This window comes from Nycticebus coucang, chromosome 21 (genome assembly GCF_027406575.1).
Source record: "Nycticebus coucang isolate mNycCou1 chromosome 21, mNycCou1.pri, whole genome shotgun sequence".
Taxonomy (NCBI): domain Eukaryota; kingdom Metazoa; phylum Chordata; class Mammalia; order Primates; family Lorisidae; genus Nycticebus; species Nycticebus coucang.
Genome location: NC_069800.1, coordinates 35316155 through 35333446, shown reverse-complemented (window position 1 = coordinate 35333446; position 17292 = coordinate 35316155). Strand labels below are relative to the sequence as shown.

Genomic DNA, 17292 nt, shown 5'->3' with positions numbered 1-17292 from the left:
CCATCTGTGAGGCAGGTACAGCAGTTATCTAGAGTACAGGAGGAACAAAGCACAGTGAGCGGTTTTCATCTTGTTTGGGCCAGCAGCTTCCTTTTGTTCTGTATCAAGCAGTGGACACCCGGATTTGGCCAAGGTCTCACTAGTCTGGGCTGTGAGAGAGCAGGCAGCTTGGCCTGGCCTGTTCTCAAAAGCAGAGAAATAACCTGTGTTCTGTCTGACCATCCTAGTTTAGGCTAAAAGCTTCCTACAGCACAGAAGAAAATGAAGGTCACTTTTTTTTTTTTTTGTGGTTTTTGGCCGGGGCTGGGTTTGAACCTGCCACCTCCGGCATATGGGACCGGCGCCCTACTCCTTGAGCCACAGGCACCGCCACCACTTTTTTTTTTTTTTAAACATTTAAAGGGATGTTGATAGATTAGATGGTTATTCTTTTATCTATAGATACTTTTAAAAGCAGTAAAACAGGGTGGCACCTGTGGCTCAGTGAGTAGGGCGCTGGCCCCATATACTGAGGGTGGCGGGTTTGAACCTGGTCCCAGCCAAACTGTAACAAAAAAATAGCCAAGCATTGTGGTGGGCACCTGTCATTCCAGCTACTTGGTAGGCTGGGAAAAGAGAATCGCCTAAGCCCAAGAACTGGAGGTTGCTGTGAGCTGTTATGCCATAGCACTCTACCAAGGCGACAAAGTGAGACTCCATTTCTTAAAAGGCAGTAAAACATTGCTACTTTGCTATCAAGCCAATATTATGAGCCTTGATTGCTGTTTAAGTACTGAGATTGTTTCCTATTCTTTGGGTTTCTGTAATAATAGTCCTTTTCTCATTTTAAAATAATCCTTTGTTGTTAAAGTCAATGAATCAGGTAGACTGATGAACAGGAGCAAAAAGGGAGGAAATATGCTCCCTCCAGACATGAAGTATTTGTCTACTGGTGGCAGATCCCACCTCCAAGCCAGCTACCAAATCTCTGAGGAGAAAAGAAATACTTGCCTTTAAAAAAAAATTTTTTTTTTCCTTTTAGAGATAGGGTTTCACTTTGTTGCCCAGATTGGAGTACAGTGATATAATCATAGCTCACTATAGCCTTGAACTTCTGGGCTCAAGTGATCTTTCTGCCTCAGCCTCCAGAGTAGCGAGGAATGAACAACCATACCCAGCCAATACTTGTCTTTTATCTCCTGCCTCCTCAGATAGCATTTACCCATGGCCAACCTGGTCAGGCCAGTCCACAGGGTCGCATGGGCCCAGGTACAAAACCACTGTTACTCCAAAAGCCCCATGGAGAGTTCAGAAAACAACGTATGTGACCTCAAGGTCATCTACGTACATCGGATAATACCCTTGCCCATAGACAAGCACAGAATTTGAAACGTTGCCTCTGAACACTGAGTTGAAAGGCAATGTTAATGAAACAAGCCTACCAAGTGCTAGAGAGAATGTGGTCTGTCTTGGCCTCAAAGTATTCAAATGAAAAGGGGCCTTCCTCTCAGGAGACAGGGCCCAAACTTCCCCTGGTTCATGGATTAAAGACAGTACTTCCCCAAGGCTCTCTGCTAGGAAAGCCTGATCATCTGTGTCTGTCCCTCACACGAAAAAAAGTAGAGGGACACTGAGAGTGATGGTGCCAAAGAGCCAGGTGCCTAGCAGTGAGTAAATCATTCTTTTTTTCTTTTCTTTATATATATATATATATATATTTTTTTTTTTTTTGTAGAGACAGAGTCTCACTGTACCGCCCTCGGGTAGAATGCTGTGGCGCCACATGGCTCACAGCAACCTCTAACTCTTGGGCTTACGCGATTCTCTTGCCTCAGCCTCCCCAGCAGGAGTAAATCATTCTTAAAGAACAATTCTTGGGGGCGGTGCCTGTGGCTCAAGGAGTAGGGCGCCGGTCCCATATGCCGGAGGTGGCGGGTTCAAATCCATCCCCAGCCAAAAAAAAAAAAAAAAAAGAACAATTCTTGGCTCAGCACCTGTGGCTCAAGCAGCTAAGGCACCAGCCACATACACCTGAGCTGGGGGGTTCGAATCTAGCCCGGGCCCGTCAAACAACAATGATGGCTGCAACCAAAAATATAGCCGGGCGTTGTGGCAGGCACCTGTAATCCCAGCTACTTGGGAGGTGGAGGCAGGAGAATCACTTGAGCCCAGGAGTTGGAGGTTGCTGTGAGCTGTGATGCCACAGCACTCTACCCAGGGCAACAGCTTGAGGCTGTCTCAAAAAAAAAAAAAAAACCCAAAATAATTCTTGGAAGTATTCCTCTCTAGTGATCACCCTTTTTATAGCCCCAACACCCTAAAATACCATCCACATTTGCGGCCTCTCGTACCTCACTGGGCCATAGGTCCAGTTAGAGTTAGCTCTAGTCCTCACCTCTCCACTTATCCTAATAGAGGTCACCAGTGTCCTTTACAGTTGCACAGCCAATGGGCTTTTCTCTGTCCTTCCCTTGAGGCAATGGTCTTTTTTTTTTTTTTTGTAGAGACAGAGTTTCACTTTATGGCCTTCAGTAGAGTGCCATGGCATCATACAGCTCACAGCAACCGGGCGGCGTCTGTGGCTCAGTGAGTAGGGTGCCGGCCCCATATGCCGAGGGTGGCGGGTTCAAACCCAGCCCCGGCCAAATTTCAACAACAACAACAAAAAAAATAGCCAGGCGTTGTGGCGGGTGCCTGTAGTCCCAGCTGCTTGGGAGGCTGAGGCAAGAGAATCGCGTAAGCCCAAGAGTTAGAGGTTGCTGTGAGCCGTGTGACGCCACGGCACTCTACCTGAGGGCGGTACAGTGACACTCTGTCTCTACAAAAAAAAAAAAAAAAAGATATAGCTCACAGCAACCTCCAACTCCTGGGCTTAAGCTATTCTCTTGCCTCAGCCTCCCAAGTAGCTGGGACTACAGGCGCCCGCCACAACGCCCAGCTATTTTTTGGTTGCAATTCAGCCGGGGCCGGGTTTGAACCCGCCACCCTCGGCACATGGGGCCGGCGCCTTACCGACTGAACCACAGGCGCCGCCCGCAATGGTCTTTTTTGCTTCTCCTTTCACTATCTTGAACTTTTCCCTCTAATCTTTTCAACTCTACATCTGGATACAGGTGACTACAGTCCCTGCCACTAACTTTGACCATGACTTTCAAACACATAGCTTAGGATCAGACAGTCCCCCTTGGTTATCCCTTGGACCTAAGTTTTCTCTTGAGCTTTCTATTTCAAGCACAGGTCTAACAACCTTCCAGTTTCCTAAACTGGCTCAGGTGATCCTCTTGCCTTAGCCTCCTGAGTTGTTGGGACTATAGATATGACCACCATGCTGGATGATTTTTAAATATTCTACAGAGAGGGGGATTTAAGGGGCGGGTCTCACTATCTTGCTTAGGCTGGTCTTGAACTCAGGGCCTTAAGAAATCTTCCTGCCTTGACCTACCCAGTTTAGGAAACTGGAAACAAAGGAGTTATCTTAGATACCTTTTTTTCCAATGGATGCCCCACATCTGATCTGTCACCTCTACAAAATGTCCTTAATCTACCTAGGGTGGAAACTGTGGATAGAACCAGGTGACTTTCATTCCATTCCAAATAACAGGGTCCTCTAAAAGCTGGACCTGAGGCTACCTGGTACCACAGTCCAACTACACATTCCTCCCTCCCAGGATAGGCCTTCTGCCCCAGGAAGCACCCTGCTCAGCTGTTTTCCAAGACAACAGCTCTGGTATGCTCTGTTGTCTCTGCTTCCTGCAGACTGGCAATGAGATCAGCAGAGCAAAACTATGCTGGGGATATGAAGTTGTTTTCTTCCATCTGATTTCTGCTTGCTGGACTGGCTCAGGAAGCCCAGACCCCAGGCATGTCACCTGATAACAATGAGCATTTCATCACCACTGCAGGGAATTTAGAATTTATTCTGGCTCTCCAGGCATCAGATAGTATGATTTGAAAGTGCTTTCAGGGTTGCCAGATTGTAGGACACTGCAAGGTTGAGTGCAACCTGTAGGATGGGTGGATTTTTGCCTCAGTGTTATCAAGGAAGTGTGGAAAATTCCAGTGTGTGAGAAAGACAGGTCCTACTGGGCCAAATTCTGCCTTCCTGGGACAGGAGAAGTGCATTGAGATCTTGCTGATCCAGAGGCTACGAATACCTACTTAGTCCACAGATATTAGCTGGAGGGCTAGGGCAGACTTGACCCCAGCCCAGGAGAGGTGGTGACGTGGCAATTTATTGCCATTAAGAGATAAGCTCTTAGGGCGGCGCCTGTGGCTCAATGAGTAAGGTGCTGGCCCCAAACCCAGCCCCGGCCAAACTGCAACAAAAAAATAGCCGGGCGTTATGGCGGGCGCCTGTAGTCCCAGCTGCTCGGGAGGCTGAGGCAAGAGAATCGCTTAAGCCCAAGAGTTAGAGGTTGCTGTGAGCCGTGTAACGCCACGGCACTCTACCCGAGGGCAGTACAGTGACACTCTGTCTCTACAAAAAAAAAAAAAAAACAAAAGAGACAAGCTCTTAGAAGAAATCTGTGTATCAAACACCATAAAAGCAAAGATGTGGTGGGCGGCGCCTGTGGCTCAGCGAGTAGGGCGCCGGCCCCACATGCCGAGGGTGGCGGGTTCAAACCCAGCCCCGGTCAAACTGCAACAACAAAAAAAAAATAGCCGGGCGTTGTGGCGGGCGCCTGTAGTCCCAGCTACTAGGGAGGCTGAGGCAAGAGAATCGCGGAAGCCCAGGAGTTAGAGGTTGCTGTGAGCCGTGTGACGCCACGGCACTCTACCCGAGGGCGGTACAGTGAGACTCTGTCTCTACAAAAAAAAAAAAAAAAAAGCAAAGATGTGGCTACATATGGTGACTCATGCCTATAATCCCAGTACTTTGGGAGGCTAAAGTGGGAGGACAACCAGAGCTTGTCTAAAAAACAATGTAAAATTAGTGCCTAAGCAGCTAGGAGGCTGAGGCAGGAGGACTGCTTGAGCCCAGGGAGTTGGAGGCTGCAGTTAGCTCTGATAATGAACTCCAGTCTGAGTGACCAAGTAAGACTCTGTCTCTAAAAAAAGTAAAGTAAAATAATAAAGATGCCAAAGTTTTTCCTGGACCAATTTTGCTCTAGATTTCAGAATGGTAAGTAGGAATATGTCTGTTGCAGCATTCTACTGAATTTGAAAAGATATAAGCTGTTCGGCATTTTGCTTACCTTGCGAACACTGGTCAAGACATTTAGGGAAAAGAAATCTAGGAGGAAAAAAAAAGAGAGAAATATTTAAAAATCATTCATCTCAGACCTGTCATTGATTATTTACCATAGAAATGTGAGTATCACTGAAAAGCAAGGTGACTTACTCAAAGAGGCAAGTGGCAGGCAGCATTGAGCATTAAGGACAGCCACAGTTATTCCGTGAGGTTTTACAGCTTGGTGTCAGAGTTCCCCATTCCAGGAGCCCCACAGAAGTGCCTACACGGCCTGTTCTAGGTAGAATGTTGAAAGGTGGACATTGCAGACAGGGCTAGCTCTTTAGAGATGAAGAAAGAGCTGGTCTTTTTTTTTTTTTTTTTTTTTTTTTTGAGACAGAGTCTCATTTTGTCATTCTTGGTAGAGTGCTGTGGTGTCATGTCTCACAGCAACCTCAAACTCCTGGGCTTAAGCGATTCTCTTGCTTCAGCCTCCCAAGTAGTTGGGACTACAGGTGCCCGCCACAACGCCTGGCTATTTTTAGAGACAAGTTCTTACTCTGGCTCAAGCTGGTCTTGAACCTGTAAAGCTTAGGCAATCAAACCACCTTGGCCTCCCAAATGCTGGGATTACAGGTGTGAGCCACCACTCCCAGCTCAAGAGCTGGTCTTTTTTGAGAGATACATTTTTAAGTAAAGTAGATATCTTCTGAGAAAACAAGAAAAATTAAACTCACCTAACTTTACCATGGTGCTGAAGGTCTCTGGCAGAGTTAAGTGAGTTATGATACGTAAATGATATTTCAATAAAGCTGCTACATTTAAAAAAAGCAATACATATATATAGTACAAATAATCAAATGGTCTTCTCGTTATTCAACGTTTGCCTTGAGAGGTAATGGTCATTTCCCAGAATGGATCACTATTAACATTTTGGTATATCCTTCTAGCTATTTCTTTTTTTTTTTTTTTTTTGTAGAGACAGAGTCTCATTGTACCGCCCTCGGGTAGAGTGCCGTGGCGTCACACGGCTCACAGCAACCTCTAACTCTTGGGCTTCCACGATTCTCTTGCCTCAGCCTCCCGAGCAGCTGGGACTACAGGCGCCCGCCACAACACCCGGCTATTTTTTTTTGTTGCAGTTTGGCTGGGGCTGGGTTTGAACCCGCCACCCTCGGCATATGGGGCCGGGGCCCTACTCACTGAGCCACAGGCACCACCCCTAGCTATTTCTTAAATAAATACAAATATTAAAAAAAAAAGTATTGTGGGCGGCGCCTGTGGCTCAGTCGGTAAGGCGCTGGCCCCATATACCGAGGGTGGTGGGTTCAAATCCGGCCCCGGCTGAACTGCAACCAAAACTGCTGGGTGTTGTGGCAGGCGCCTGTAGTCCCACATACTCGGGAGGCTGAGGCAAAAGAATCGCTTAAGCCCAGGAGTTGGAGGTTGCTGTGAGCTGCGTGATGCCATGGCACTCTACCGAGGGCCATAAAGTGAAACTCTGTCTCTACAAAAAAAAAAAAAAAAAAAAAGTATTGTGGCTCGGTGCCTGTAGCTCAGTGGTTAAAGCGCTGACCACATACATGGGGGCTGGCAGGTTCAAATCCAGCTTGGACCTGCTAAACAACAATGACAACTACAAGAACAAAAAAAAGCCGGGTGTTGTGGCAGGCACCTGTAGTCCCAGCTACTTGGGAGGCTAAGGCAAGAGAATCGCTTAAGCACAGAAGTTTGAGGTTGCTATGAGCTCTCATGCCACGGCACTCTATTGAGTACGACACAGTGAGACTCTGTCTCAAAAAAAAAAAAAAAAAAAGTAGGGCGGCGCCTGTGGCTCAGTGGGTAGGGCGCCGGTCCCACATACCAAGTGTGGTGTGTTCAAACCCGTCCTGGCCAAATTGCAACAAAAAAATAGCTGGGTGTTGTGGTGGGCGCTTGTGGTCCCAGCTACTCAGGAGGCTGAGGCAAGAGAGTCACCTAAGCCCAGGAGTTGGAGGTTGCTGTGAGCCATGTGATGCCAAGGTACTCTACCGAGGGAAATAAAGTGAGACTCTGTCTCTACAAAAAAAAAAAAAAAGTATTGTTCTGAAATTTGTTTTTCTGGGTGGCACCTGTGGTTCAGTGGGTAGGGCGCTGGCCCCATATACTGAGGGTGGCAGGTTTGAACCCGGCCCCAGCCAAACTGCAACAAAAAATAGCTGGGCGTTGTGGTGGGCGCCTGTAGTCCCAGCTACTCGAGAAGCTGAGGCAAAAGAATCACCTAAGCCCAAGAAATGGAGGTTGCTGTGAGCTGTGACGACACCGTACTCCACTGAAGGCGACAAGGTGAGACTCTGTCTCCAAAAAAAAAGTGTTTTTCCATTCGCAAAATACTGTGGACATTTTTCTACATTGCTACATTAAAATATATATTTGGATTATTTCTAGTTCTCTGATATATTAATACACAGCATTGTTTGGATGAGAGTATTGCAGAACACATCTGACGTGTTTCAGACTGCCCAGTACCTGCTAAATACCTTTTCAGGCTTGGTTAGGAAGCCTATTTGCGTTTATGCAGGGGAGAAAATTGCTTTTGTAGCCTTCCTTTGTACTATATTTGGTACACACGTGACCTAAGTTTCACCAAGTTTCCTGTGGCAGTATGACAGGTGAATGAGGAACTGTATGGTGAATAGACTCCATTTTCTGGTGAAGGAGGTAGTGGAGATACCCTGTTACCAGGGCAGCACTCTGGGCAGCTTATAAGCTGCCTAGCCAATACAGCCTCTCTGGCCCACTTGAAGGCTTTGAAAGCTGTCTAATATCCTTTAAGAAATTGTTTTCAATTTAAACATACTGGAGTAGGTTTTATGGTTTGAAATTAAGAATTACTCCTGAAGCAAACATAAATATATTTTTGCACATTTGAAAAAATGTAACTGTATGATAAAATTCTAGCAATGGAATGCCCCAAATTTGTCTTCAAAGATGATTACACATCATTTTATTCCTATCAGCAGTGTATGAATGTACTTAGTTTTCCACACTGGTGATGTATAATAAATCACTAGAAAAATGTGGCTTAAAATAATGACAATCTATTATTTCTTATGATTCTTTTTTTTTTTTTTTTTTTTGCAGTTTTTTGGCTGGGTCTGGGTTTGAACTCGCCACCTCTGGTACAGAGGGCCGGCACCTTACTCCTTTGAACCACAGGTGCCACCCTATTTCTTATGATTCCAAGGGCTGGCCAGGCAGTTATTTTGGCCTGGGACAGGTCAGCTGGGGTTAATTGTCTAAGATGGTCTCACTCACAGGCCCAAAGGGGCCTCAGAGGGCAGGAAAAGGACCACTGGGTCTCCTGCATGGTCTCTTCTCCTCCAGCAGACTCATCTGGGTTCATTCAGACAGTGGTCTCAGCTCCCAGAACCAAGAAGGGGCAAGTCTCAAGTGTTTTTTAAGGTTCTGCTTATTTCTTGTAAGGTTACTGTCCCACTGCCCCAAGCAAGCCCATGGCCAATCCTCAATTCAAAGGTAAAAAATAGATTCAACTCTTCAGTTCAATTGAATTGAATTCCACTCCACTCAATTCAAATCCATTCAATTGATGGGAGGAGCTGCTTTCTCTGTGGTTATATTTTTAATACATCAAAATTGGCCTGGTAAGGATTTCTCTGCTTTTTAAAATGCTTAACTCTAGTCACTTAATGCTTTTTAATGGAATGGGTTTATCTTTATTTAATAACTTGCTAGTTCTAATCATAGTTTCTCCATTATTCTCATTTTACTGTATGAGTACCATGGGCTAATCATTAGTTTTAGAAGAAAACATTAGTAAATCACTATAGTAAATTACTTACTAGAAGGAATTCAGAAGTAAATTTGGAAATTCCTCATTAATATCTAAAAAATGATCACTTCAGTAACTTTGATTTATTGACCTAAATAATTTTTATCTCCCAATAGAAAAAAATGAGGAAATTAGCATACTTATGCTTTCTATTACTTATCACTGATTTTGCAACTTACTTTTTTTTTTTTTTTTTTGAGACAGAGTCTTACTTTGTCATCCTCAGTAGAGTGCTATGGAATCATAGCTTACAGAAACCTCAAACTCTTGGGCTCAAGCGATTCTCTTGCCTCAGCCTCCTGAATAGCTGGGACTACAGGTGCCTATCACAATGCACGGCTATTTTTTCTTTTTTTAGAGAGACGAGGTCTTCTCTGGCTCAAATTGATCTCGAACCTGTGAGCTCAGGCAATCTACCCACCTCAGCCTCCCAAGTGCTAGGATTATAGGCATGAGCCACCAAGCCTGGCTTATAACTTACATTTTCAATATTCCACAACCATATTTACCCAATTTTAGCCTTATTTCTATATTTAAATAGATTATATGCTTATCTTCAGTCTTTTCATTATTTATATATATATTTTTTTTTTTTGTAGAGACAGAGTCTCACTTTACCGCCTTCGGTAGAGTGCCATGATGTCACAGGACTCACAGCAACATCTAGCTCTTGGGCTTCCGCAATTCTCCTGCCTCAGCCTCCCGAGCAGCTGGGACTACAGGCACTTGCCACAAACGCCCAGCTATTTTTTGGTTGCAGTTCAGCCGCGGCTGGTTTTGAACCCAGCACCCTTGGTATATAGGGCCGTTGCCCTACTCACTGAGTCACAGGTGCCACCCTTCATTATCTTATTTATTTGAATTATTTTTTCACAACACCTCGTACATACATGCTGGACTACTCATTTATTCAACAGGTATCTCATGAGCACTTACTAAGTATTAAACAGAAATGGTTCCTGCTCTCACAAAAGCAAAGTCTATATTCTGTAGTCTTCAGAGTACCTTGCACTAATCAAAAAATAACTGAACCCTGTCTCTACTAAAAATAGAAAAACCAAGACAAGAAGATTGTTTGAGCCCAAGAATTTAAGGTTGCTGTGAGCTATGACACTGTAGAGTATGACAGCTTGAGACTGTCTTAAAAAAAAAAAAAAAGACAAAAAGAACCCCCCCAAAAAATTGAGCAATTACTATATATAAGATAAGTGATGCATTCCAAAAGACAAACACATATAAAGATGTGTTTCCTTCTAGTAGGTGGACAAAAATTACTTTTGGTATACTTAAATACCCCCATGCTATGGATTAGAGGTGGCCCTAAGTATCTACCTGTGTTCCATGTAGCAGCTCAGGGGATCCACGCATGCTGTGATGGCGCCAAGAATAAAGGATGACTTAACATTTGAGTCTGGGTGGGTCTGCAGGGCCTGGACAACATCAATAATATCTGTGTAGCTGGCAGGGAGAGAAATAGGGAATGATTAGCTTATTGATTGGCACTGCAAAGATGATAATGCTCTGTGTGAGCACAGTGAAAGGAACAACAAAAGGAGGAGGCCGTCATCTGGTTCCTTGGTGTCTCCCCAGTTTGTGATTTAGAGCCCCTGGAATCCACAAAGGGTTTCTGCATTCCTGTGTTCTATTAGTCCTCAACCGTGTGAGAGTAAGTAGAAAAGCAACCCTGCTTTTGAGGGTAAAAGGAAGCCTGTAGGTGTCCCTGGTGCTCTGAGGGTGGGACATGGTATCTTAAGACCTGCTTTTTAATTAAATTAGGAGCTTCTGCCATGACTAAAATTTTTTTTTCTTTTATTTTTTTATTGTTAAATCATAGCTGTGTACATTAGTGCAATCACCTGTATAAAAATTTTTTATATAATTTTTTTAGATATAGGGTTTGCTAAGTTGCCCTGGTTGGAATGCATTGGCTATTCACTGGCATGATCATAGCACGTTGCAGCCTCAAACTCCCAGGCTCAAGTGAATAAATAGCTAGGACTACAGTAGTATGCCTGGCTCTGTCTATTTGCCTTTTTTTTTTTTTTTATAGACAGAGTTTCACTTTGTCACCCTCGGTAGAGTACTGTGGTGTCACAGCTCACAGCAACCTCCAGCTCTTGGGCTTAGGCAATTCTCTTACCTCAGCCTCCAGAGTACCTGGGACTCGGCGTATCTAAAGAGCTTTAATAGCTCTTTCTTCTCCTCCCTACCTCACAGAACATGCAGGCAAGAGAGAAAGGGATCCTCAGGAACTGTACAAGTCAGCAGAAACACGTCAAATATAGCTCACATGCATATCTTCCGCCTGGAGCCCCCTCCAAACTCCTGACTTCCAGAATCAATTTTGTATCTTCCCTTAGAAGCTAGAATGGACATGATCCAATTCCTCTATGCCTGCTCCTTCAACCTAAGGCCCTGTTTTTCTTAGCAGAGGATATGTTACTCTTTCAGAGGCTTCACCCAAAGATTTGTCTGGAGATTTCTTCACTCCATTTTTTCCCCTCAGTCTTCAAAATGTAACTAGAAGAGGTCACTATTCACATCTCCAAGGTCCAAGTGGGTCCAAATTGCTTCCATCTCTCCAACAGCCTTCCCCTGCTTCAGTCCTTGTCTCCCTCCAATCTGTTTTCAACACAGAAGCTGGAGGGATATGCTAAACCCAGAGTCAGGTCATGCCGCTCCTCTGCTAAAAGCCCCTACCCAGTAGCTTCTATCTAGTTCTGCCTAAAAGCCAAAGCCCCTACAATGGCCCAAGCAGTCCTCTATGATCCAACCCCCCACAAAGCAGGGAAGAATTTCATCTCTTACTAGCCCTTCCCTTGTCCTAATCCAGCCACTTTGGCTTCCTGGCTCTTCCTTGAACATGCCAGGCATACTTTTACCTCTGTACTCTCTGTCCCCTCTGCTAGGAATGTTCTTTTGCTCCGATAACTGCATGGCTCATTCCCTCACTTCCTTCCAGGTCTCTGCTGAAGTGACATTTTATGAGAGGCTTTCTGTGACTTTATGCACCCTATGTGATACAGTGACTCTCACTCTTGGCACTCCTATCGTCTTCCCTCCATTTTTTCCCCAAAGCATCTATCAGTAACTACATATCCTATATTTTCTTTTTTTATTTTTATTTTTATTTTATTTTTATATTTTCTTATTTATTTGTTTATTGCCTATCTCCGTAAGAATGTAGGGTGGCTGCTGAATATCTGGTGCAGGGTAGATGAATGAACCAGATCTTCAGCCTGGCTACTCTAAAAGGGAACCTACCATCTTTATCCTGTAAGAGAACTCTCTCCTAAGTGACCCAGCCTGTCACCAAAAGGAAAGGCAAACCTAATGGGCCTAATGGAGGAAAGGCAAACCTAATGGGCCTGGATAATCAGATGGGCTTTGGTGGCTGGGCGTGGTGGCTCACATCTATAATCCTAGCACTCTGGAAGTCCAAGGCAGATGGATTGCTTGAGCTCAGAAGTTTGAGACCACCCCAAGCAAGAGCAAAACCCTGTTTCTACTAAAAATAGAAAAATGAGCCAGGCATCCTGTAGTTCCAGCTACTTGGGAGGCTAAGGGAGAGGATTACTTGAGCCCAAGAATTTGAGGTTGTCATGAGCTATGATGATGCTACAGCACTCCATCCAGGGTGATATAGACAGACTCAGTCTCAAAAACAAAAAAAGTTTTTTGAAACTAGATAGGCCTGGGTCTAGCCTGGGCCCTCAGCAGGTGGTGTGGAAAGCTATAGCCTGTCTGAACCATTCTTGAGTTTCCTATAAATAATGCATCTGTAAAAAGCCGCTTCGCTATATCTCTGACTACAGTATTACCCCTTTACCCTAGGTGTGGCCCTTAGTCTAGACGGGCCACCAATACTCAAAACAGAACAGGCGGACTGCGTTCTAGAGTCCCCTGGGAGGGCCTGGCAGCCAGAGCACTTTCAGAGCAAGCCCTTTGCTCACTGGAACCTCTTCTCCAAGGTGTCCTCCCAAGCCTGGGCATGTGTATGTATGGCCACATGGAATTCCTTCCACTCCAGTACCTGGATGCCAGGAAGAGTCCCACACATGTGCACAGTGCCAGGCCCTTACAGCAGCACACTTGGTGAACAAGTCTGATGCCTGCATGCTGCCCTAAATCTCTCTGTGATCCTGTTAACAGAGTTAACTCTCATAGTTAAGTGTCCCAGCCTTGCTCCTCAGCATTAGCTTTTCCCTCTGTTAAAAATAACTGGAGGTGGGGCAGCGCTTGTGGCTCAGTGAGTAGGGCATGGGCCCCATATACCGAGGTGGCTGGTTTGAACCCACCCCCGGCCAAACAGCAACAAAAAAATAGCCGGGCGTCGTGGCAGGTGCAGTAGTCCCAGCTACTCAGGAGGCTGAGGCAAGAGAATCGCCTAGCCCAAGAGCTGGAGGTTGCTGTGAGCTGTGACACCTCAGCACTCTACCGAGGGCAATAGAGTAAGACTCTTGTCTCAAAAACAAAACAAACAAAAAATAACTGGAGGCTTTTTATTTTCCAAGTTCAGTATAAGCAGTAGGAATGCATTTCTTAGGGTAGAAAAGAATGACTGAAAAAGATTTATAAGGAAATCTTGAGGATTCTAGCCATTTTAGTAGTATTTTTCTTAGAGAAGGTAGCTGGGGAGTTCCCAGGTTTTCAGATCATTCCATTATGGATTTCAAAGAAAAAGGTTATAGTGAAAAACTGGCCCCAGGTTCTTTGGTGAGGTCTATCCTTCTGGGCATCACCCTAAGACAGGAGGCCCTTGCCCATTCACTCTATTTATTCAGGGAATCCCTGCTAGAACCTTCTTCCATCCCCATGCTGTGCCATACAACCATTCTAGGCAGAGCCTGCAGTCAGAAGGCAGCCTCACTGCAGAAGGAAAAACCATGTTCAAGTTGACAGCTTGTACCAGACCACTTTGGCTAAACTAACCCAATTGCATGATGAAGGCAAAAAATTGGCTCTTTGTGTATGCTTGTCAGTATTCTCTTTATTAAAAATAAAAAAACAAACAAAATCCCAGGAGGACCTTAACCTTCTTTCCTCTGAAACAACAGATATCTATTCAGGTTTCCTTTGGGCGCAGTTTTGTTTGCGATTTAAGCCTAGATTTTTTTTTTTTTTTAAGTCTAGAATTTGAGTAGTCTTTTTTTTTTTTTTTTTGAGATAGTCTCACTTTCTTGTCCCCAGTAGAGTGCCATAACATCATAGCTCACAGCAACCTTTAATTCTTGGGCTCAAGCGATCCTCTTGCCTCAGTCTCCCAAGTAGCCAGGACTACAGGTGCCCACCACAACGTCCAGCTACTTTTTAGAGACAGGATCTCACTTTTGTTCCAGTTGGTCTTGAACTTGTGAGCTCAAGTGATCCACCCACCTTGGCCTCCCAGAATGCTGAGATTACAGGTGTACACCAATGCACATGGCCCAGAGAAGTCATGTTTTGTATCAATTCAATTTCTGTTTTAAGAGAGAATTTTGTTTTTAATGTAGATAATTTTAAAGAATGATTTCATTTTATTCTATTTTATTTATTTATTTATGGAGACAAGAGTCTCACTTTGTCACACTTGGTAGAGTGCCCTGGTGTCACAGCTTATAGCAACCTCAAACTGTTAGGCTCAAATGATCCTCTTGCCTCAGCCTTCCAAGTAGCTGGGACTACAGGCACATGCCACAACGCCCAGCTACTACTTTTAGAGACAGGGTCTCACTGTTGCTCAGGCTGGCCTCAAACTCCTGAGCTCAAACAATCCACTCTCCTCAGACTCCTAGAGTGCTAGGATTACAGGCATAAGCCACTGTACCCAGCCTTAAAGAATGATTTTATAACATTCCAGAGTATAAATAAATACAGTGGGGCTGGATGTGGTAGCTCACACCTATAATCCTAGTACTTTGGGAGGTCAAGGAAGGAGGACTACTTGAGGCCAGGAGGCGAAGACCAACATTGGTGGGCAACATAGTGACACCCATCTCTATGAAGAAGTAAGAAAAATTAGGTAGGCATAATGATGTGTACCTGTAGTTCCAGCTACTCATGCTGAGGCATGGCCGGGATAGTGGCTTATGCCTGTGTTGTCAGCACTCTGGGAGGCCAACACTAGAGGACTGCTTGAGCTCAGGAGTTCAAGACCAGCCTGAGCAAGAGCAAGACTCCATTGCTACGAAAAATAGAAAATTTAGCCAGGCACTGTGGCATGTACCTGTAGTCCCAGCTACTTGAGAAACTGAGGCAGGAGGATTGCTTGAACCCAGGAGTGTGAGGTTGCTATGACCTAGGCTAACACCACAGCACTCTAGCCTGGGCAACAAAGTGAGAGTCTGTCTCAAATGTAGATAAATAAATAAATAAAGGGCGGTGCCTGTGGCTCAAAGAAGTAGCCCGCGGGCCCCATATGCCAGAGGTGGTGGGTTCAAACTTGGCCCCGGCCAAAAGCTGCAAAAAATAAATAAATAAGAGGCTGAGGCAGGAAGATCACTTGCGCCTAGGAGTTTGTGGCTGTAGTGAGTTGTGATGATGCCCTTGTAATTCAGCCTGGGTGACAAAACAAGGCCCTATCTCAATAAATTAATCAATCTATCCCCCCAAATTCCTTAAAATTTATTTTTCAAAATTTAGATTCCCTCAGTTTTTCTTATTTATGCATGTGTACGTGTATGTGTGTCTGTGTGTATTAAGTTCTAATTTTTTTTTTTACTTTTGAGAAAAGAGTTTCATACTTTCACCCTGGCTAGAATGCAATGGCATCATCACAGCTCATGGCAACCTCAAACTCCTGGACTCAAACACTGAGTAACATGCACCTATAGTCCCAGTTACACAGTGCCTCAGTCCACTGTGTAGCTGGGACTACAGGTGCATGTCACCAAGCTCGATAATTTTTTCTGTTTTTGTTGGAGACATGGTCTTGCTCTTGCTCAGGCTGGTCTCCTAAACTCAAGAGATCCTACTGCCTGGGCTTCCCACCTAATGTCTAGGCTTCCCAGAATGCTAGGATTATAGGCATAAGCCACAATGCCCAGCGTAAATTCTATAATTTTGTCACTTGGACAAGATCCTCTTTCCACTACTATAGTCAAGACCAACACCACAAAGATACCTTTATTGCCTTTTATAACTACACCCTCCACTTTCTGCCCCTAAGTCCCATCCCTAACCCCTGGAAACCATTAATCTGTTCTCCATTTGTAAAACTTGGTTATTTAAAAATACATAATTCAATTTTTTTCTCAAACAGGGCTGCTGAGAAACATTAATTTTTAAAACATAACTAATAGCTCACTTGACATCAAAGTTCAATACCACTGCCCTGGTATTGTCCTAAACTGAATGGCATCGGGACACTCTAGGGGCTAAAGAAACCTCTGCTTATATCACAGACTTCCCCAAAGAATGCTACATATGAAAATAGCCACACTCGGGGCAGCACCTGTGGCTCAAAGGAGTCAGGCGCTGGCTCCATATGCCAGAGGTGGCGAGTTCAAACCCAGCCCTGGCCAAAAACTGAAAAAAAAAAAAAAAAAGTCAAAAAAAGAAAATAGCCACACTCAAGGAATAAAATTCTCAATTTGAGAAACCTTTCGGATTTCCCTTCACCAACAACCTGCGTAATAGGAGGTAAAGGAACTGAGACAGCTCATCCCTTTGACCAGTAGAAGAGGTGGGAAACCAGAAAAAAAAACAAAACAGGTGCTTCAAGCCCAGACTCTTCCTCAACCTTAGCTCACAAGCAGGATGAAAGAGTTGACAAAAGGGAAGCCGGAAGCAGGATGTAAGAAAAGGTATAGAGGAGAGTAATGGCCTGACAGGATGCACAGTCCCACTCACCTCCTCCCTGAGGACCATTGTCCCAGCTTCTCTCCGATTCCCATCATCACAGCTGGGAGACCAAATAGATCTTTGGATTGGGACCCATTCTCTACTATAAACAGCTAGCCAATTGCAAACATTAACTACCATGAACACAAAAAAATGTAGCATAGCACAAAGCATTTTGTGAGAACTGCCAAAAGCTTATTACCAACCATAATGACACTAGGGAAAAGCGAAGCCTCTGTCTTCCAGATTCAGCATATTTCCCTCTGGCCTGAGGTGGTGATGAGCCTGGTAGGGGAGCTCCTCCCTGGAGGGCCTCAGACTAGGTTAAGGGAAGCTCCTATCAGCAAGGGTCCCTCAGATCAGTAGTAGAACATACCCCGTCAAACCTGCCCTCCCATGTTACACACCTATGATAATCCTGCTTACTTGAGGACTTCATGAGCTGGTCAACCTACTATCCCAGTTCTGCACACAGTCATAAAGGGGGAGC

The 17292-nt window shown here is 44.8% G+C and overlaps 1 protein-coding gene across 3 annotated transcripts in view; it reads right to left on the bottom strand.

The window, feature by feature from the left end:
- The window catches only part of DNAAF9 (dynein axonemal assembly factor 9), a 171709-nt gene that overhangs the window by 19342 nt on the left and 135075 nt on the right, over positions 1–17292 (bottom strand). For all 3 annotated transcript variants that reach the window (XM_053573869.1, XM_053573870.1, XM_053573871.1), the window contains exons 28-29: positions 10314–10439; positions 5175–5212 (exon numbers count right to left, since the gene is read on the bottom strand). In XM_053573869.1, the coding sequence (XP_053429844.1) occupies positions 5175–5212; positions 10314–10439 (164 nt within the window). The remainder of the gene's footprint in view (positions 1–5174; positions 5213–10313; positions 10440–17292) is intronic.